Genomic DNA, 24,265 nt, shown 5'->3' with positions numbered 1-24,265 from the left:
GAGAGAGAGAGAGAGAGAGAGAGAGAGAGAGAGAGAGAGAGCGCAGAGGTGGGGATGACATAGTCGGTGCGATAGTCGGGCGCTCTCCCTCCGGAATGAAGTCGGATCATATTTTTAAGATGCAATTTCGAGGGAAATCTCTTACGCGGTAGCAGCTGCTCGCCGCCCACCGTTAGCCCGTTTCCTGCAGCCCTTCGCGACGTATATCCAGCAAAAGGTCGCCGTACGACAAAACGAAAAGAGAGCGGGAGCAAAGAGAGGAAAAGGGACGGCGGGGCGGCGGTGGATGAGCCGGGTTAAAGTGAACGACGGAACATAGGAGGGATATGAGGCCCCGGGCTGATCCCGGAAAAGCTAATGCACCGCGCGCCTGCGGGATTCCTGGCTAGCGTAGCCGATGGTAATATAATTATGGCGTATACATGTGCACCGCAATCTTCCGCCAGGTGTTATGGCCGTTGGATTAATGCATTAAGATCCGCGGGGGCCGAAAGGGGGACGCTGCTTTGAAAGCTCGAGAACGCAGCGGATCTTTCATTTAAGGTTGTAAACAAAATTATAAACTTATGAGTTTTAAGAAATGTTCGTTAAACAGTCTGTCGAATGCTTTAAGATGAGTAAGGAAAGAAAATTGTGAGAAATTGTGACAGTTCAAAGTACAGCGTAATATATTTCTGGAAATACTGGCTGTATATATAGGTTTAATTATTAGTAATAAAGCTTATAAAATTATTTCGATTTTAATTGAAAGAGATGCCTATCAAGCTGTCTTTTCATATACGACGAAATTGTGTGAGTCTGATAAAAATAACATCTTATCATTTACAATCGTGTTTGTCTTGATTTGAATTAACTGAACTGCGCCAGTAAATTGAATCTGATTAAACTTCTATTTTTGTCGTCTCAATATGCAACAAAATAATAAGTCTCATAAAGTTTGTGTTCAAACATAGAAAGATTATTCTTATCGAGAAACAGTTAGAGAAGAAGTTATCGAAGGCCCCAATGGAAATTAACGTGCAGCTATTTGTAATCGCGCGACTTCGTAAACAGAACTGAACTTTATTAACCTTTCGTCTGCAATCCTTTTTTTGTACAAGCGAAATTTCACTCTCAAATTTCTTTGAAATAAAGGAAAGCGCAGTCTGATTCTTCTTCCTCTCCCTCTCTAAAATATCTTGTAACATCTATCCATAAAAAACTTTTTTAAAGAAAGAAAAAATAATAGTTAAAAAAAATTTTATTTTAAGTTAAGTAAATTGAATTTTTTCACACTTTTTGAAAGTTTAGTAAAAAAAACTTGGGCTGGACAAAAAAGGCTCAGATTGCAAAACAGAGGGAGTGAAAATATGATTACAGACGAAGAATTAAGATGTAATTGTGTAACCGTGTTACATGCGTATTTTGCAAACGTCTCAATGTCCTCACGTGTCGTTAGGAGATTTTGCGGGGATTATCTAAGGACGGCGAAAAATTAATGCACGACTTCGTGATCGCGTGTCACGTGTTCCGTGTGATTCCGAGGCCGTAGCCAGTGATCGAGGCGATTAGAATTCAGGAAGTGTGCATCCATGGCAGCCACCGATACACACAGGCCAAAGTTTGTCGCTGATAGTCCCGAGTACGCCTTGGGAGCGTTCCTTTAACTTCCGTCTCCGCTGCAATTGCCGCGCCGGTAGGTGTATACACAATGCGCAACGGAGGCGGCGGCTGCGTTTCGAAATTCAGGTAGCGCTGCCTAGAATAAGCAGGCAGACGGTCTCCTGAGACAACTATCTCTCGTATGAGTTGGGATCGACTCACGTTGGTTACGCTTTGATACCCGTTTTACGCTCGTTGCGTACCTTTTATTCTACAAGATGCGATAACGTCACGAACTCGGTCACGAATGTGTACGAGATAAATCATGTATGGCATTCAATCTGGCTCGATGCTTCAAGCTTCTCGACGCACGTTAGAGGTGACATCATTTAAAACTGTATAACTCCGAGATCGTAAAAAAGTTTGAAACCATCTACCGGATACTTAAAGTAAATTATTGATGATGCAGCGAGAATATAAAATTAAAATGCTGTCTGTCGTTAATAAAATTATTGCTTTTATTTGTCGCGCAAGTATATGAGGATAAAATTCACGATAGAAAGTTTTGTTATGAAAATAGGCCTGCATCGACATGACATCGTGTCGAAGGCTTCTCTTCACGCGTCAATATCGTTACGTGGTAGCTCATATATTATGCAAATAAAGGATTTAAAGTTCTACTCAGTGTTCGATGTATGAAGTGGAATGACAGCGTCACAAATATCGACGAAACCTACTATGAAAGTCTTCCTATATGCGGGTACCGCATAAAATTTACATGACGTCGTATTTTCGGTACCAGCGCGATATCATAAAAAGAAAGTTATACGAGAATATATTTAAGAATTCTTACGTCGTGTATCCAGACGAGCTTGGACCAAGGTGGGTTGGCTCTAATATGGCACTCAAAGTACACGTCATCCCCTTCTTTAATGTCCTCTGGGCTTAAGGTCGATCCGAGGTTTAACGATACTATCGGCGGATCTGCAAAAGTAAAATATTAAAACTTTTCTATATTTTATACACCTATAAGAAAACTGTACATATTTTGTTATCAGCCTCTCTTTCTCTGGCTGTTTATTAATATACAATTTTTATACTAACTCTTAAACATCTTTTCGATATGGCATATCTGATTTTCCAATATTTTTTCATTGCTTATAACTTTTTCACAATATGTTCATTTTTATGAAAGTTATAAGCAATCGATTTGATTCGGTATACCATACACCAGTGTGTTTCCATTGTGTGAAGCGTTTAAAGATTAAAAATGGCATTACTATTAGCATAAAAGAAAAGAGATAGAGGGACCCTAATGTTACGACATGCTTCACTCATTCAGATATTTTATCGTAAAATATATTTTATATGTATATATATATATATATAATATTGTAAATACAAGTGATAAAAGTTTCGTAAATCGCTGTTTTCATTACCGAGACCGCGCACACATATCTCAATTTTTGTCGGCGAAGCTACGTCCGCGAGGCATATAATCTTCAAACTCTCTCTCCATTAGCTCTGATATTTTTCCTGCTTGTGAGACTCTCAATAATATCTCGCCCACGGTAGCTCGTAGATGTTCTCTAGCGGCTCACAGTTACGGATAGCTGCCAGCAATCAAGCCTTTTATTTGTTCGTGATATCTGACATTTACTGTGCACATTAGTTTAACCATCCCGAGCTCCACCGATTCATTTTCATAGTTCACTTTCGCGGTGTATTTTCCCGCGGAACCTTATCCGTCCATCGTAATAAGGGTCGCCGTCTTGTAATTGTAAGTCAACCCAATTTCTTTCCAGGATCGTGTATTTTCGAGAGATAACATTAATTAGCTTGATCGCGTCTTCCAAATTTAACCACGTTGCTAATTTATATTGTCTCGTTTTTTTTTTTTTCATAAATTACGGAAAGGTTCGTTAATATTAGAGAGAGATTGGAAGGAATTACCGGAAACTCAATCTTCTCTAACCGTTGTCTGTCGGAGACGACGACGGTGACGGCGAAGCCGAAGGGTCGGCCGCGTCAGAGGCTGGACCGTCTTTCCGAGATAGAGGTGTAATTCCGAGTCCGGACTCCGTAGGAACGGTCCACCGTAATCGAATACGTGACATGACACCGTTTCCCGTATTCTGCAGTTTTTCCTGTTACGCGAATACTCGTCCGTGCTCCTTATGTATTTCCCGGTCGCTATATTTTTGCTCGACGTATACAGGTGCAACGGACGCAACCGGACAGATGAGAACAAACGATAAACCGTATGGAATCGAGAAATTTATCTCCGCCGAAGTAACGCGCGCGCACGACTCCGCAAAATTGAAAAAAACTATCTGGAGGCGGCACGCGAATCTTTCGTCCGTGTCGCACTTTTTCTCCGTTATTTATATGTATTACGCAATTAAAATGAACATACGGTGATATACGGCATCCCATAGCATCGTAAGAGTAGTCTCTATTCTATCAAGGATTACCTTTGCGTCGATGTTCGTGGATATAAATTTATATCACGATACCGTTCCTTTAAAGAGTATTCGATTTATTGCATCAATACTGCTAATCCAATTTTCAAAAGTGTAAGAAGCTAAAAAAACAAATTTATATTAATAATTAAGTTCAGATAATAATTAGGTTATCTTTCTTAAAATAATTTAGAGATTTAATTTAAACAACATCCGTTTAAAATTTATTCTTGGAGTTAATAATATGTTACTGTTTTATTTTGTTTTGTTTTATTCTATTTATTTACTTTATTTTAGACGTTTTAATTGTATTTGATTTTTATTCTTGTTACTAATATTACTATTTTATTTCCGTTTACTCAAGATAATCAAATATCGGTTTTTTAAATGTTTCAAAAAACCAGATCACTATTACATTTAACTTCCCATCGGCAAAAGTAGACTTTATTAGCACAGTTAATTTTTTAATTGTGAATTCTGGTAAATAAATTTAAATCTGTAAAAAATAAATAAAATATTATTCAATTTGTAAATAGTCGTTGTTAAAACTTTCACAAATATATAAACATTTTTTCAGATTTTTATACAGTTTGAAACAACACAAAATCTTTGCGGAAAGGTGAAAATTTCACATTGTCGACACGGAGGGTTGATTGTTTATGTTTTATTTGACTATTTTAATAATAAATCGGTTGTCATAGTTTCATTAAGATGTTATTACTTAACTGTCGGTGATATTAGGTGCTAGGAAAAATTTCGCTGGCTAGATTAAAGACGCCGACAAGGATGACGTTTGCGCAGGAAAACTTTCGAGATTAGGAGTCGCCGACGCCTTAAACCGTTTTATCGTGAGCATCAGTGGGGCGGTTTGTCCGCGACTTAAAGGACCCTGAGTCTCTGTGTAAAGTCCGCTTTTACGCTCACACAACAGCGTGGCAATAAAAGCGTTATTATTATTTCTTCTGACGCAGCTTTTACGACTGGTACGAAATTTATAATCGTTGTCCACGCGTTATATCGCGCAGCGCAAGTGAGAAATTTTACAGGGTGTCGTATAATAATCTCGCGAGGAAATAGTGCCGCGTGAGGTAGAAATTTGCTAGCTATGCAATCATTTTTCGTCGCGGTCGAATATAAAATACGTGGACGTTCCTTGAAGATTTCCAGAGTAATAACACCGAGACCGCGACTCATTTAAACAATGGACTCATTTGAACGCTGGATGGAATGAAATGAGCCTTGCTTCTGCGGCTTCTCCTGGCTATATGTTGTCATCCGTCGTTTTAATATGCACTGAGAAACGTGTCGTAATTCTCGTCAAGTCGAACGTAAAGTTTACGAGGTCGGATGAGCGCAATTGCGTGGTAAATTTCATGAGCGTCTAGCAGACTGGACACAACATATATGGCATTTCTACATCGCGCTTACAACTATATATAATAAACAAGACAGAAAGAGAGATAGAGAGAGAGAGAATGATGCAAAAACGAGATAAAACTGCTCGATACTGAAAAAAATAGCACTTTTAAACATAATTATCAAACTCAAGAAACGTTTAGTACCTTTAAGATCTAAAGAAAATATCAGATCTAAGGAAAATATCGAGATCCCACAATATCTAGCGTTGCTTATTGTGTGTATAAAAGAAAACAGAAATTGCATTAGATAATGAAAGGAAGAGTCTATAATGGAAGCGAAAGAGCCACTTGGCTGTCGGTGAACGAAAGTAATAGAGACATAAAACGTAGCTAGAAATTATGACTAAGTTTATAGTGATTAAATTGATAATTAGAATTGAGAGGCGTCGTCGAATTTCTTACAGCGATTTGTAAGAAATCTCACAGATATCTTTTATTGGCGGTTGTAAAAAAGAAGGAGCAGCGTGAGACGTGAAAAGGAAATGATGCATGAACTCGGGGGATGAGAAAGGTGTGTTTTGGTGTGCAGAGTGAAGAAACTCATAAAATCAGCCGATTCGGGACTCGAATGAAGATGAGATTGAGGATGTCGAGTGACTGTTGCAATTTCTTCATTTTCTTTTTTACGATATATGCGTACGATATATGACAATGAAACGAGTCAAAAGAGAATGAGAAAGGGGAGGAAAGAGAAAGAGAGAGATCGACAAAAGCTGTAAAGTACCATTCGTCATGGTGTCGTATTCGATTTACCGCGATCAGTTTCGCGATCTGTCGGTCGTGAGCGAGTTTACGGTTCCGCGAGAAATTGGAACGTTAAGGAAAAATGTAATGTGTACTCACATACGACGTCGATCTTCCAGGACTTCTCGACGAAGAGTCCGGTCACGTTTGGATTCTCTGCTCGGCAGGTGATAGATTTCCCATGATCCTCCACACCCGGCTCGAACTCCACCGTGCTGACGGTTCGATTCTCGGATCTTTCCTCCTGTGAACCGTCGAGGAAATTCAGTGAAATTATCTTTTTATCTATCATGCCGATTTGTTCGTGTAGTAAATCGCGCAGAGACTGTAGCACCTTATGAGGTATGTCAATAAATTGTTTAAATATTATGCACTTGTAAATAAATTTATTTAAAATAATACTAAAATTGAAACATTATATATTAAATAATGAAACCTCATCGTTTTCAATAATTTAATAATTTAATTTAATCAATTATTTAATCAATTAGATATTTAATAATTAAACTTATTATATTTAATTAATTAGATATTTAATAATTACATTCAATTATTAAATAATAAAAGAGATAATGAATTTAAGATCTCGAAAGATATTCGTAATTGGCTTTTTGTTATGACGCATCATCTATCATTCTCTTAATATGTTTACAAAACTTTTGGTTTGTCCATGTAAGTCAATACAAACAGCGAATTGGAATGATTGAGGTCGGGGCACATATATGAGAAAGCTCATCGAGTAAGACGACGTGGAAGTGAATTAGCACGCGCGACTGTAGTATAGAATGTGTGCGTTTTCGCTCAGACGAAAGTCCTAGTTGCCAACTGCTATATTCTGTTAAGGAACTAGGTATGCTGAATCGAGCTTCGATCTCTTGAAAACGCGCGTTTCGTAACTCGCAATATCTCACGATGAAAAGTCATTCAAATTTTACACGATGACGTGACATGGAAGTGAATGCGCCAACACAGATTAACGACATAAATAGATTTATATATCGGTAAAATTAGCTCTTTGGGAAACAGAAAATAATTCTATATTTTAATATGTTTTTTATAAATAAAATATGATTTTTTATGTATAAAATAGAATATGATTTTTATATGTATAAAATAGAATATATATATATATATATATATAATTCATATTAGCATAATTTAACTCTTAATATATACTATTTTTGATGTTTGTATAATTTCACACAATATCTATATATTATAAATAAAATATAAATATATCGATCAACAATTGATGTATAAAATACAATAACATATGTAAATCTTTGAGAAAAAATTGAATATTGAATTAGTGCTATATAAGAAGCAACAATTTAAAAAGCAATTAGCTCAGTAATTTTGTTCTAAAGTTTTTTTTAATAAAATCTTATAAATTATTTACTAATATTATTGCAAGGAACTTATTATTATAATAATTACTCGATAAATACTTCTATGTTAACATTTGATTTTCTGTTCAGAATCTGAGTATGTATATTTGCATTCAATTCGTTGCCTCGCTCTTATCAAACTTGTCTCCAGAATCTCTATCATTTGTGTTAACCTACTAGAGTTTATAACGGTTAGATTTCACAAAACCCAACACAGGAGGAAATCGCCATCCTGCCTCCCAATTGTCAGTCGCTTCGCACTTTAATCATTATGCTAATCATTTAACTACTATGTAGGTCAAATTTAACTCTCTGAAAACGTAATATTGCTGGGAATATCGATAAATACTGATTACTGCTTTATCTTCTCTCTGTCTTATATCTTTATGTCTTATAGTTGCATATCTTTACGATGCAACGTCATACGAATTAGAATTATTAATAATAATGACAGTATTATATATTCCGTATAACTGGTGCATATCCCTATTTTTAATTTTCAATCGTTTTATTTCAATAATATTTGGAAGCGTAATTACATTTTGATGAGCTTCCTTTCGTTTTGAATGATAGATTGAATATGTAAAAAAGTAGGAAAATTTTAAATTTATTTTAGAAATTTCTGACTAGTAAATAAAATAAAAAATTAAATATAAAAAATAAAAAGGAATACATCTAATGGACTATGTAATTTCAAAATCATATTAATTAGATTTTTGAGATTAGATTTTTTTAAATATGTGACTTTAAGAATGTAAGAATATATTTCGAGGAACATCCGAAAACATGGATGTACCAAGTGCTAACATTGACAGACACTGAAGCCGACAGAACGCACGTGCCAGAGGAAACATAAATAAGAGAGAGAAGCAAGAAAAGAGAAAACTAGGGTTCTCCTCGGATTATTTTTATTCTTTAACATAGGAGCTGTTATTATATGTTGAAGTATACCGACGTACATTACTGGTATTTGTGGATCCTATCACATGCTTCGACCAAACAAGTAACGATAGATGAAGGAAATTTGAGTGGCAAATTCACATGTGTATTGAAAATTTAACATAGGACATCAAAAGAGAAGCGCATATAGAACCATATTTTAAAACGTAGAATAATGTATAGTGGACGGAATGTAAGCTGCACTTAAAGAAAGCCTGTTCTTTCGCGACATTACTGGTATTACTATACGTATAAATATATGTAATGTAATAATATGAGTTACAACTGAAAGCATAAAACACAATGGAAATTAAATATTACTTTCTTTTTCGAAAATATATATTATAAATTTCAGTAAAAAATTGAATGTGTACTCCATTAAAATGGATGCCAGCAAAAAGATTAAGGGATGCAATGCGTGCAACTTCAGCAGCGCTTTTCGTTTCGCATTTGCCAGTGAAATAGAGAGATAGAGATGGATAAAAAGAAAGAGATAAACAAGTATAATTAAAAAAAATAATCTCGCGGAGAGAGAGAACGTTCTCGCATGGTATAATTTTGTGGCGCAAGATGGCGAGGGAAAGCGGAACGAGGGAAAAAGGACGAGAAAAATCTGATTCGACGCGCCGCTCGCCATGGTTAATTTCGGTTATATTAGGTTCCGCAGGGGTGGGCCGTAAGCAACCATGGTAACATCTGTCGGGAATTCGTCCTCGGACGCTCGAAAAAGCTCCAAGTCCTGCCGACGTAGCGAGAATCTTTCTTAAGCAGCGCGGATTCCGATCAAGGATTTCGCTTATTTTTCATTTACAGAGGAAAAGCGAGAGCTGTGTGTATAGAAGAAGATAATCGAAATCGGGACGAAGGTACAACATTTGTGATAGAATAATAGATGAGCGTAATTACCTGTCTTCAAATAATTTTTAATATTATATCAAAATAAAGTATTAGAAGTTTAATTATTGTTATATATTATATAACATATGTCTCTCTTTATAAAAAAAAAATAAATAAAATAAATAAAATAGTATATTGTGATCATTTTAACGATGTTGTTATGACCATATAACAATTTTTATCGAAACAATAAATTACTCAATACAATGTATGTGGATATATACTCAATTTAATCTGATACAATCAATTTCACCAGATTATTCGATCTGATATAATTAATTGTGCTAAAGCGATACTATTTTCCGAACACATTGTTCTACCTCATCGACAATGCTTAGTAACAACTAATTTCAATTACTATACATTTATTCATTATTTTATTAACTTATTATTAATTTATTAGATATATATACATATATATAAAATTTATAATATACATATACCATATATGATTTATTATACAGCTGTCATTTTACAGAAAATAAAAAAAACATAAATGATAGTCAATTTTGAGATATATTTCTTATATTACTGTTATCATCGTATCTAATTTGAAACGTATACGATGCACGCAGCAATCGTTCGTACCGCTAATCAACGAGTATAACGGAGTTTTCGCCCGCTCTGGGAATACACTTTGGAGCTCCCGATACATAGAGACGCCAAAACGTCGTTAAGCATTGCGGCCGGGGTTCGTTAATGAACTACGTGAAATTAATTAGAGCCGCACGTCAACAGCGCCCGAGACAACGCCGACTCTAAAGTGCGACGCGTTGGCGTGTATGCGAGCCAACGCGCGGAAGTTATAGCTCCGATTCCAGATTATCGATAATGCCAGGTCCCCCAGGGCCGTGCGTATCTAACTATCACGATTTGAGCCATCCTGGCATTGGCTAGTGAAGTTCTGTAGAATGTCCGACGTGACCAAAGTACTCCCATTCGTGTCTAAACGCGAGTACGACGAACTTCGGGACGTATTCCGAGGAAACCGAGATCAAGAAGATCAAACGATTATTATTCACGTATCCATAAAATATTCTTGAACCAAACAAGAGAGCGACAAAATGCAGTAATAAATATTAAATATAAAAAATAGAAAGTATATAAAATGAACCATGAATATACTTGTTGATTTGTTAAATGTTAATTCGATCGTCGCTTTATAATAATTTAATTTCACAATCGATTTTTATTGGATATTTCTGATATCACAATTGTGATATCTAAATATTCTAAATTGAATTTTTGATTCTAATTACATAATCAAGAGATTTTACATAAAATATAATATCCTATTTTTTTTTAATATTAAAACATCTTCATGTCTAGCATAAAGATATTCTTATTACAACTTGATGTAAGCGAGATTAAATAAGTTGAGTTGAATAAACTGACCTCTATCATCATATAACGTTTCATATTCTAAAAGATACATCAATAGAATCGACACCGTATATATATATATAATATCATAACTTTATGGGCATGAAAATTCAACCGATGATCGAGGCAATGTGTGATCTAATATTAAATAACTTCCTCAACAATTTTATTCGAATTATCAAATCGATACACGAAATTAATAATTATAATTTAATATATCGATATATATGATATACATATGTATATATTTTTGAATTAAGCTAAAAGAGCAATTTATGGAGGCAACTTAATTTTCATAATTATACGTGACACATCTATCCCATCGATTTGGCGTTTCATTCATTACGCCCGCGCCGTGATTAATAAATGGCGATTCCCTGCGGGTCGGGTTTCTTGCCCCTGCTCCGTTCGGATGTAGTTTAGCAGACACTCCAGGAAGCCAGGCAGTAATGTGCTCTTGACGATACATACATTATCGGATAATGTCGAATATTCCCACCGGCCCGGACGCGGATTTTCGCACTGTGCGTCCGCTCTCGTAACAACCGCGTCTAGCGGAAAGGGCTTTTAGTATCGTAACATTTTGACAAGTATTATGCAACTCGCAGTTACAGCGCCGGAGGGAGTTTCTGATGCCACTCCCCCTGAAAGATCAATATTTCCTTCTCGAAGGAAAGAAAAAAACGGAACATCAATTTCGATCTCTCTGACAGTAATGTTTTGTTAGATGTACGAATCATCATATTATACCTCGTTCTTTCGTTTTTATAATAATTTGAAACTAATTTAATTAGCACGACTTTTTATCACCGGGATTAATAATTTCGTTTGTATCCTGAGCATTGATGTCAATTTTTTGTTAGATATTTTCTTATATGTATAATATAATTCTTAGTTTCGTTATAGTTTATATCTGTAATTATCGCTATGATTTGCGTATTTATTTTTATTACTATAATTAAATTTATACTTCACTGTTTTTTAATACATAAATACTTGTGTATATTTTTACATCCTTTCCAAAGCATTAATCCTGTTTTCTCTCTTAAAATGTAATAAATGTAGGTAAATAAATTACAAGTAAAAAGCCCTTTTAACGCACGCTATGAGAAACCATAATGCTCCACATTTATTTTGATATTTATAGCAACATTGTCATGCAACGTGCACGATAGATTAATGTTTCTCGTGGCGCCCAGGGTGTTCGCGTGTCCTTCGCAACTTGATTTTCACCGCCATTCGTTTAGCTAAACGTGGCAAGAGTAGACATCGCCCTTCGGTAGTCTTAGTGCGGCGTTCGTAGAAGAGAGACGTATAGTAAATGTAAAGTGGATGTTCGGACCGGGATCGGCTGAATCGGTATAGCTTAATTGGCAATTAGCATACCGCCAATGAAAATATCTGGAGTCGACAGGTGTGGCTGCTTAATTCAATCGGCGCGTCTCGAAAGCTCCGATCTTCGCCACTACAACCATACCACCTCCACCATTACCACCACCACCACCACCACCAACACCTTCACTAATGCCGATGCTACCATCGCATTCAACCTCCCTTTCGATTCGCTTTCAACCCACTATCACAATCGGATGTGACTTCGGGTTCGGACGAATCCAATCCGTTTGGGAAGGGTACTAGTTCTTTATTTGTTCCATTCTCTTCTCTTTTTTTTCCAATGCTTTTCTCCATTTCTGTCCCTTTCTTTTGCTTTCTCGTCTTCCTTCATTGTCCTGGCTCTCGCGATTCTTATGACTCCTCTCGCGAGAATCTCTCCCAAGAGAAAGATTCGCTATCGAGGGGTGTAGTTATCGGTTCCCCAGAGCGTATCGACCTTTTAATCTTGCGTCCCTTCTCGCATTCGCGCCGTCAGCTCAACGTCTCATTCTTAACAAACTCGAGAGCGGCACGTAACTCTCGAAAGTGTTGGTAGAAAATTGACTCGATCGCGCGATCTCATTGCGCGCGACGTATTGGAATATATTCTTGATGTATTATTTGAAGAATCGCGTCACTGTGTCGGATATTTTTTTTAGTATCAATAGTGTCATCCGATACAAATGCAAAACTAATTGGCGCGAACAAGTGGCAATTTCGAGGAAAGGTTAACAAGATTGCCTCAACTATTCTGCATATTGGAGAATTCTTATTTAGACATACACAATAAATTTATTGATAAGATATTCCTTACAAGTATCGTTTCACAAGCATATGGATAGAGTTAGCGATATACGAGCTATTGCTACGAATAACTGTAATAATAATAATTTCTTGGTTTTCAATAAAGAATGTTTGCATTAGCTATTTGCATTGATACTTCAAATTGGAATTTTATTTTGTAAAATGCAAAAATAATGCGAAAATAATTATTTATTAATCATTTAGCTCGTAATTTATGATGATTCAATTGAAAGGCTTTTTAACGCGTACAGAATTCTCTACAGTTGTATCCGTAATACGTATTTACGAGCAAATACAATCGGACAAAATCTCTAAGCTTGATAAATGAAAGTTTGAAACAACGGAAATTGAACCAGACAACGCGTTATCGCGTTATCTTTGCACCCGATCTTTTTTAAACTCCTAAAGTCAGCGACGGCGATTAATTATACCGAGGACCCGACTGGAGGATAATAAGCAGCTTACCCGTTAATTACATGCCTCCGCGCGCCATGGGAATTACGTGCGAATCGAATCGCGTTAAAACAACGTATTAGCAAATAAGTCCTGATTAATCAAAGAGAATGGCAGTCGGGCGAAAGTTCGCGCCTTTAGGATTAGGCGCGCGCACGCGCGAGTCTGGCCCTACCCTTCAGTGTCTCACGAAAGTGCCGGAACAAAAATGGAAGTGACGAGCCGCGAAAGAAAGCGGGAAAAAGAGCGGCTTTTGTGCCGGGGGGACAAAAGATACGGGATATACCCGTGGTATAAGCCACGGCAGGGGGATAAGAAGCAGCTACTTCTAGGTCGAGAATCCGCGTAACCCGCCGTTATACTTCTTATTTTTCTTCCTTACCGTCGTGTGCTTCAGCTGTCTTCTCCGACCCTTGTACCAGGTTATCACCGCGGGTGGCCTTGAACCAGTGGTCTCGCACTCCATGTCGTACCGCTTCCCTGCTAGAAGAGACTCATTGCCAATCCCTTTCCTTCCCGGTCTTCTTATGATCACCGACAGAGGTTTCACTAAACAAAAATGACGAACTTTAAAGATGCTATCTGTTGCTATGTTCATGCTACGTCACGTTCTCATATTGCAATTTTCCAGTATATTCTGCTGCTATGGTAAAATCTGATCAAATATTTTAATATAACAAAATTAATACATATAATATTATAATTAATATAATATAATATGCGCGAAAAATGAAGCACAGCGCCGCGCGCCGGTATAAGTATTCTCAAATTATCAATATTTAATCAAGAACCAATTTAATCAATTATTTGAAAAATTTGAAATATGAATTAATTATTCCATGTGTGTGTGTGATATTAACACGAATATATTAAACATAATTTTTTAATTTCTTTGGGTAATTTATTTTAGGAATTTATTTCTTAATAAAAGTGGTCTTCTTGTTAAATTCTCTAATAATAAATATTTTGCAAATCTTTTTTTGGTTTAAATAAATTTGGAACACTAATATGTTAGAATTATATATGTAAAAGAAATGCTCTGATCAGATTTAAAGCTTTCTAATAACAATAATAATATATCATAATAATGTAACAAAAAACTTGACAGTTTTTATTTTTAATAAAAACTTTGTGCCCCGCCTTAAGGAATTAAAAATGACCGATAAAAATATGAAAGTTCTAGCCAGTCCCGTGTCAAATCGCTGAAAATAGATCTCGCGTTATAAAATGATAAATGGCTGACCTGCAGCCACTCTTCACTTCTGGATGAAGCTTCGGTATTTCGCGTCATATTGATCGCAACGTGGAAACAATTACGTAAGTTAAATAAATATTTTCCACGTTGTTCGAGTGGACGTATTTAATGAACATTTATTTGGCAAATATTTTTTCGTAAAAGATTAATATTTAGTCATATACTCGTAAATACGTCACGCGGTATCGTCTCCTTTGGTGATCGAATGTATAAGCATCGCTAATCATTATTTCTGTTCTACATATTATTAATCATTTGCTCTTTTCGTCAAGTCCCACGTGTGGCCGTGTGTACGTTGAAAAACTACATCGTCCTAAATTTTACTCCCGAAGTGACGATCGTTCTGACGGCCAATAAATCCAGGTTTCCAATTCGTTGGTGTCGACTAGATACGATTCGTTCGTTCGTGAAATATGAAAACTGTGAATAGAAATTTCCATACGCTGTTTGCGATACACTTACTCCGATAATAGTGGCACATATTCATTAATCATTATCTTTATGTTACCATTCTTATTACTAATAAATTGTTTACACATTGACGCTACGTTTACATGAACGCTGAATATTTATTGCTCCATTTACGTAATTGAGTAATTTATTTTAATGAAACGGAGTGCTATTTTTCGTATAGAAATAAATATTCCATATAAAAATCAGAGCATTCTATTAGAGGTATCCAATTATATATATATATATATGTGTGTGTGTGTGTGTGTGTGTGTGTGTGTGTGTGTGTGTGTGTGTGAACGTGTAAAACTTGCATTCAAAGGTTCGTGTAAAAATACGAATTTATAAATTCATAAAGTAACGGTATTATAAAAGGACGATATAAAATATAATACGAAATATTACGTGGTATAACATAAACAAACACGGTATTATTGAAGCAATAATCTTACCCTGACAATATCGGCTAAGTTAAATGAATTTTAAAGTTAACAATTTTAAACACTAATGTGTCCGTCGATGTAGCAATCTCGCGATTGATGCACGCTGCCCCAAAGCGCTGAATGCAAGAGGATCCTCTATTTGTTCGTTTTTAGTTTTTATTGCACGAAAAATAAAACTAAAACGATAAAATAAATACGCAATGGGCACGTGGGCATTTTGCCGAGGTAACGAAAATCAAAGAGCGTTCATCATTTAGGCTAGACTCTGACTCGTTCCTCTTCCTTCATCAAAATTTCCTCTCTGATCGTTTCAATCCGCTATTTTTTTATTCACCGCTATGATGGAGTCGCTCTTCGCTCGATAACCGAACTGCAATTTCGTTAGTAGTTTCGACGAAGTGATTTTTGAAGGACCTAATTATTGGACATGTATCGATCACCGTCTCTTACGGACCTCGATATTCGTCTGTGAAAAAGTGAATTTCTTGCTTCTATAATACACATACAAAAAGGAGCAAGACGGATAAAATCTTTACGAGAACGTCGGTGATGGATAACGGTCTAATCGAATCAACGACCGACAATCGAATCATCGACCGATTGCGATTGAGGAAAAGGGTCGCGTGGAAAATGGTATAGCAAGCCGGTTCAAGCAATACAGAAATCCCATCGTGTCGCACGACTCGGTTGGATAAGGCACGACGCGAGATAAGATTCCACTCGCCAATTTTTCGGTTTAATACGAAAATTAGGAACGTCACCTTATCCCTATTCTACACCTCGCCCCTTAACCCGCCCTGGGCGGATTAACGAAGAATTCTAATTTCGGAGATGCCTAGAGGATAGTTTCGCTTTTCATGTTTCTTCTCGCTCCTTCTCAGAAGGGACGAACGACCTAGGCGGGACTGGGTGGATTTAATATATTTCTCGTCTTATCTTGCCTTATCTACCCTTAAAGGTGACTCACCCAGCGGCGAGAGAGCAAAGGATGTTGGCCCACTTTTGGTGTCTCGTAGATTTTATCTTTAATGCGAGACAAGATAGGCTCAGGGGCGAGGTTTCTGATTTGTTAGCTGCGTGATAAGAATTTATATTTCTCATCTTTGCTTTCATTAATCTCTTCCGTCCTTTTAATAAAAGTATTTAGCTATCATAGACGCGAGAGAAGCGTTAATTTCTATTATAAATATTTCTGTTCTCGTGAATGAGGGAAAGAGAGAAAGAATCCTACTTTATTTAAATCATGCGATGGCAGATATTCAGATTCACTTACAGTTGAGATCTAGAGAAATCGATGTCTCTTTTGAATCCACCAAGTCCGTGTTGCGCGCTTCGCAGGTAAAATTTGAGCCAAGGTCAGAGCGACTGATGGGCTGCAGCGTTAATCTGTCAATGTATCAAAAGAAATTAAATACTTAGATGTGTAAAATTAATAAGAGAACAAACGAGGACTAGATTTCTCTTATAATTTCCTCTGATATTTGCGGAAAAATATTAGAAAGTCGAAGAAATTGACGTACCTATTTTCGATTACATCTCCAGCATTATTTTCGTATTCCTCATCTTTCACCCGACCGTTTATGAGCCATCTAACCATTGGTTGTGGCTTACCTGCAACAAATAAGACATTAAGTTAATACATGTTTTCTTTGAATAGTATACTAACTGTATAAGTAAATATTTACTAAATAAATATTTACTCGATAAAAAATGATAAAAATCAAATAAATAGTTTATACATCAAATAAACATAAGTTATATTTAGTAAATATTTACTTAGAACTATTCAAGCAAATATTTATTAGTTTTAGTGTTTAGTGTAATGCGTTATCTGACAAGATATTCGATCTAGTTCGTCGCGCAAACAATTTTGCTAGGCTAGCCAGCACATCCTCTGCAGTTATTCTCCAGAATTAATTACCTTCTGTAAAAGTTCTCTGCATGTAATAGCTATTCCTCGTAATTATCATTCAGAGCCGAAAAACGAGCGAGGAATGACGCAGCGGTGTGCGCTCGCGGTAAGCGTTCGTCAGAGAGCAGTGAAGATCGTCTACATGATGCAACGAGTTTTACCGGGGCTACTAAGCGGTAGACGAGTTCCTGAGAACTTTTAAATTAGCCAATACCTCTCCTCTCTTATATCCTCTCGGAGCTTTCGGTGCGGGTGTGCCAAACAAAAACTAGGAGACTTCTCGAGGCCGCGCGTTCGATAACTGCGAGTTATAGGTTGCTCCACGCATCAATATATAGACGAGGACCAGTAAATACGAGTTATATAACGGATTGGAATATGCGGCGGGAACGATCAAAGTGATTGAAAAATTAAAAACGAGATTACACGGCTTACCCGTGGGGTCCATATTCTCTCGAGAATAAAATGAAGTGTGCGCGAAAGTAAACACAGTTATAGAGTTCGTTCATGCGTCCTCTCACTACGAAATTATTTTTCAACTTTTCGCCTATTATCATTTTAAAACGTTCAATCAATATGCTTTATTTCCTACAAATAGGGAGAAGAATTATTAATGGCGTTTCAGCCGCGTTTTATCTCGTAAAATGATATCTATTAATAAAGGCCAAAGAGAAAGAGAGGCATGAGTAAAAAGATTGATGCGTGAGAATATTAAATTTTTATATCAAATTCACATCAAATCTCTTAAACAAGAGATACACATGTGCTGATTATAATTACCTTCTGACGATGCTAAGATATTAATGGTTACTCTAGTGCGTACTATGCATCAGATTAAACTCCTTTAGTTTTACCTTAAATATATAGGTATCGGGAGCAAAAGTGCTGATTTCACAGAGATATTGGTATCCTTATCGTGATATTAGCTTTATCTTTGCAAGCTATACCGCGCCAATATTTGTGCTTGGCTGGGGTTATGGAATATGAACCGATGCGACGAACGAGGTGCTCAAGAGAAAACCATGTAACGAGAGTAACCGTGGCTTATGCCGGATACGAACGGAGGTAATTCCTCTTACGGGAAATAGTGTCAGGGCTCTGCGCAATCTCGCTTCGTTTCATACCTATTAAAAATATGTTTTCTCCTCTCTCTTTCTCCCTCTCTTAGAAATGGATTTTCACAGATAATCATATAAATTGCTATAAGAATTTAATTTTATATCAAAAATCTAAAAAAAACTCACAAACATATAAAAATTATTAAATGTGTTAATAATAATTTCACTAATTAATAACGAGACATACGTAGCATTTTTTATGTAACTTTTCATATTTAAAAGAGGTAATTTATGTCGGACAACATAATTTTCTTGAATATTTGTTTGATTCCATAATCCTTTAAAGCGATTTGCATAGTAAATTATGTAATAACATTTGGTTAGAAATAAAAACCGCGAAAAGAAAATAGTGAAAATTCAGAGTTATGAGTCCTTGAACCAAAATCCTTTTTTTTTACTTGAGTAAACACTGGCTATATTTTTAGCTAAACCAGCAGTATAAAAAAAATCATTTCAAGTACATCGTTTCTCATATGCACTTTTAGCAAATCACGGGAATTCGTGTAGAAGCAGTATTGGTAAAGTGATAGCCATGAAAGGTTCGAATTTTCCAAACCGTGAAAAATGGATTTTATTTTTTTATGAAAACCGTTATATACAATGTTTCCCATTAATCCATTCAATACCACTGGACCACATATGTCCCAAGAAATATTTGAAAAATTCCATTGGAATTACAAATTCTATCAAGTATAAAAAAAATTCAATAAACAAAGATTTGTTTTATCGCGAATCGTATACATATCTCAATTTCAAAAAAACAATCTCAATTTAATTTGTTTGATTGCACAATAAATCTCTCTCTGGAATGTACTTCAGATTTAATACCGACACTTGATTATTTTTTTAGTAGTATCTATAATTTTTTATTTTGCATAGAATGAAATATCGCGTAGCAAACTTTTGATCTACACCGCGGTGTTACAGTCAGACAAAAATCACCGGAAAAATGGATGAGTACAATTCCTCGAGTCTCAGGAAAAATATGCCAGCCAAATGTCATTGTTTCATTGTTATTCACCGTAGCGTGCGGCGTCGGAAACGCAATTTAATCAGGTTCAATGCAACATCGACGCGACAGTTAAAATTGCAACCTGATCTTCAGCTGGAAAACACGGCGCACATACCTCCGACGTGGAAACGGCCTTTCCCCTAGATTAGTTCCATATCATTGTTATTCACGATGTCCGCCAATCCTGATTGCGTTTTAATCGTCTCGTTGCTTCTGAATCTCATCGTTCTCGCCCTCTGTCCCGTTTCTCTTTCTTACACGCCGCCGTCTAGCAAACGCCATACTGTCGTCTCTCGAAATTAATTCCATCGTGTTTATTAGATCTTATCTGAATCGCGACGGAAAATGTAATAAATTTGGAAAAGAAAAGAACTTTCTTTTTTAACTTCGTTTGTTACATTTACAAATGCTTCTCATAGCTAGCCGTAATCTTTATAATCTTGATTAACTTCCATATCAAATCTTAAAGAATTAATCCATTAACAAATCTTGTCCAAATATCAATATACTCGATCGTAATCAAATGACAATAATAAATTTAGAAATGAAATATCGCTAAACATTTTTAGGGAAAAGAAAAATTTCAAACGCAAGGCAGTTTTGCATGGCAATTTATTTTTTGATCGATTTCAAATGACGAGTTTCCTTCTTCCGCGCAAAAGTTTTACTGTCGAGAATTTAGACCCACAATATAGCTTCCGTCCGAAAAGCCGCAGTTCTTCATTCGCACAAAAAATACAACTGTTCAAAACTGTCTTGCATTCGAAACTACCTCCAAAGTTTCCCGTAAATTTATAGCAACACTTGGAGATGTTTTCGTACAAACGAGTATTTTATTACAAGAGCATGACGTACAAGCAGGGCGGACTGCATTTTCCGCAAGTATCTGTTTACGCGTTTTGTTCTACGCTGCGTAATAATAGCGTAGTTGCACGTGCGAGAGAGTCTTCAGTCTCATCGCCGCTAATTATACAAATCGCGCAATCTCGCCGCTTAAGGAAATTCCCGGAAGACGAAAAAAAAATGGTGAAAAAAGAGAAAAGGGGAAAGAGAGAGGAAAAAGGAACGAACAGCCCGTTCATCCGTGGACTGCTGTACGCTTAATTCGACGGTGAGCATTTTTCAGAGAGCAGACGGCGCGTTATAACGACGCGGCGGTCCCACTTAATTCGTAAGCTCAGCCGCTCGTTTGCATGAGTACTTAGGGACGAGCGAGAGGGTCGGTCGTCGACCGTGATAGTTGAACGGAATAACAGTGATGGTTGCGGGGGTAAGATCTCCGGCGCGCCCCTGGCGTTGACTTTAACCGCGCACGGACTATATTCGAACCCTAACTTCCGCAACCCTTTCCCTTCCTCCTCTAATACGACACCGGGAGCAACGCAAGACGATGCGACGTGCACCCTCATCCTCGCCTCACGAATCCGACGACAACCGGTGCTATCTGCGCTGCACGGAGAGCGACGAGACGGAAGGAGGACACTAAAGTGCGGATTTTAATCCGCGGATACCGGACGATATCTTCTGGGATTAAGACCAGGTCCGCAAGCCCGAGTCGGCATCTAACAAGTTTACCGTCGGTTCGAACTCTGCTTAAAGCAAATACCTACTACGTCGGGGACTCGGTGAATCCTCTTGGCAGACTCAGCTCCTTTACCCCGCACATCCCATGTTTCATCATGATTTAGAAGACTTCATGTTCGATTAAAGCTGATCTTGATACTCTTTTCGCGTAGTATTTTTGCGGCGATTTTAATAGCAGATGTCTTTTCTCGTGAACAGTATTAGATATCAAAGAAGCAATGGTAACCCAATCGATTCTTTGAGTTAAATAACTTTTATTGGTTTAACACGTGTCAAAATGTAAATCAATCCATTTTTATATTTATAATTAACTTTAAAGTAAATTAACGTATTTCATTTAATAAATAATGAACTAAATTTGAGTTAAATTTAACACACTTTGTTGAGGAACAGTGGCAACCTATAGAAATAATTAAAAATAACTCAAATTAAATATAATTCTTTATGAGAAAAAAAAAAGATTTGTTAGAGTAACTAAAAACTTCGTTGATTCAAACATAAATAGCCATATATGTGAACAATCAGTGTTTTTTATATTAAATTAGTAAAGTTGTATAGAAAATTATATGTGTAAGCAAATTTCTTAATACAGCAAAGATACTTTATACGAAGATCAATCCAATCAAAATTTTTAACAAAACAAATTAATTAAGATAATGCATATACTTTTGCTATTGTAATGAAGAAAATATGTTATATTAGCAACTTTCATTGAAGCAAAGAATTAGCTGAATTAGCATACCGATAATTGCTTACAAGCATAATTTCTTTGTTAAAAACCATCATATTTTTTTAGTTACAAATATTGAACTCGCGCAGCAAAGCTACAGCTTTGCTGAATCATCCAATCTATTTTCTTTCTGTGTTGACATTATGAATTTAACAGTGCAAGGGAGATAGAAAACCACGTTTAATAATAATGAAGACGTTCCACGGAGTTCGTAATCACAGATCGACTTAAAAGTTTGAAAAAGCGCGCGCTGAAACGGAATATTTTGCAAGGAAGTCTGCGGATCGAGGAATGTTTTTGCTATCGACAGAGAGCGGTAAAAAAAGGTATTACGGAAATATAAAAGCAGCGATACGTAGGGAGATTTTTGCGTCTTCGGCTTCGCGGAACCAATAGCTACGGTTATTACGCCTCCAATATCAATATTTTTGTCGTTCCCGTGATATCCGGGGTTTTATCGACTGTTGCATTATTGAATGCTGGATTTTCCATCGCTGAATTTTCCGGTAACATATAGACATATCCCAACTTCGTACAATTATGTCGCTCGCCGATTACGCTAAAGCCGGCCATCGCCGTACGGCGAATTACTTACGGCCGTAAACGGCGCGGCGGCGCTCATCGTTGGCAGTAAATTTTATTTGAGATTATGAGTCGAACGAAATTTACGACGACATTCACGCGGACGTTTATGTGCGACATTTATATACGACCTTTTTCTTATCGAACTTGCTTCGATCGGCCATTCTTCCTCGGCGCTTCATGGAAGATTCTGTACTTAAATACTACATATATATAGGTGTTCTTTATTCCGCGTTACATCTCCAGCGAACAAAACCAGCATTATCTCATATTTTCATTTATCGCGCCGCGCGTATCTTATTTTCGATTGGAACTTTCGCGATTTACGAGTTTTCCGGTTTACGTGCTTGCCCCCTCCTTCTACCCCTTCCAGAACTGGATTATGTTTTTCGATTCCCTCCACGGAGATGCGCTATCATATTCGAATCGTAACGCCGATAGTTCTCCCGGCCAGCCGGCCGGCCAATATCGATTTCCACAGTAAAAACTCTCCGCGGTGTCCGACGAATATTTCCTACGGTTTCGCATCGCAAAAAATTTCTTCGTCGATACTCTCTCTCTCTCTCTCTTGTTGGCGCACGTTCTTATCATCCCCTGGCATTTGATTTCAATACCGCGGCAAGCGCAATGAATTTTTACAATCGAGCGCTATCCCGCGCGGATGCACCGCGTGGAAATGTATCTTAACTGAAATTCGACTTTCCAAGACAATAAGCGGAGACAAATGTATCAGAACGTGTACAGTTAATATTATCGTATTAATCTTGTAAATACAACGACATTTTTGACGATATTACAGAGATTGAGTTTCTCTCAAAAATATATATATATATATTTCATTCCAAATGAATTACCATCGCGCTATCTATTGGAAATATTTAATCACTATTATAAATTAGATTATGATTATTTGCGTCCAATGAATCAATTTGATTAATGTTTAATTACGCAATTAGAGCAACGCCGCTTGTGTGCATTCGCTCAGGAAAATTCGCGATGTTCGTCGCATCGAACGGAGATTAGGGAAAGAAGAAATGCGTATTCGTTTTATCCGTACTCGATAAACGGGGCAGCAAGCTTATACGCTCCAGGGAAATAGGGAGAGTGTTTTGCAGTGTTATATAGTCGAAAAAAAATGTAGAGGAGTGGCGAGAGAAACATTCGTTTGTTCCACATAGAAACACAGGCAAACGGGAATGATATCGAATAAACCGGCCGACTACTGGATGTCTATTGCTATGATAGCTGAAAACTGACGAGCAATCATTACGTGCAATTTGCAGATATAAAACAAATTCTGCAGATAGTCGAGAGCAATTTATTTGTAATCAAGTATCTTTATAACGCGATACTTGAACCGCAATTTTTATTCCTACGCTACATTACTTTAACTATGTCAATGACATCAGTGCTAAGAAAAGTAAATATATCGTATATGAATTATATATATATATATATATACATGTTTCTGGTTTTAATATTGTCACGATTTGACAACTCTAGACGCCACATTGAACGAAATAATAAAGATTTCAATTTCAAACAATTTTTCTCGGTTTGAATTTGCAAAAATAATACATATGATGAAAACTCTTTTAACGAAAATTATTGCGTTTAATCGGTAAAACAGCCGATGTCGGTATCTCTTTAAAAAAGCGCGACTACGTAACAAAAATAAGAATAGGAAAAATACGATCAATTAATATTCCTGTTAGACATGCGGGGAATTGTATTTG

The 24,265-nt window shown here is 36.6% G+C and overlaps 1 protein-coding gene across 1 annotated transcript in view; it reads right to left on the bottom strand.

Moving 5' to 3' along the window:
• LOC108775168 (nephrin) overlaps positions 1-24,265 on the bottom strand; it is a 95,714-nt gene that overhangs the window by 33,794 nt on the left and 37,655 nt on the right. The window contains exons 3-7 of the mRNA XM_018541456.1: positions 17,112-17,202; positions 16,865-16,977; positions 13,826-13,992; positions 6,305-6,449; positions 2,435-2,565 (exon numbers count right to left, since the gene is read on the bottom strand). Coding sequence (XP_018396958.1) covers positions 2,435-2,565; positions 6,305-6,449; positions 13,826-13,992; positions 16,865-16,977; positions 17,112-17,202 — 647 coding nt within the window. The remainder of the gene's footprint in view (positions 1-2,434; positions 2,566-6,304; positions 6,450-13,825; positions 13,993-16,864; positions 16,978-17,111; positions 17,203-24,265) is intronic.

This window comes from Cyphomyrmex costatus, unplaced genomic scaffold (genome assembly GCF_001594065.2).
Source record: "Cyphomyrmex costatus isolate MS0001 unplaced genomic scaffold, Ccosl1.0 scaffold29, whole genome shotgun sequence".
Lineage (NCBI taxonomy): Eukaryota > Metazoa > Arthropoda > Insecta > Hymenoptera > Formicidae > Cyphomyrmex > Cyphomyrmex costatus.
The sequence above is the reverse complement of the archived record's forward strand: the minus strand, read 5'-3'. Positions and strand labels throughout refer to the sequence as shown.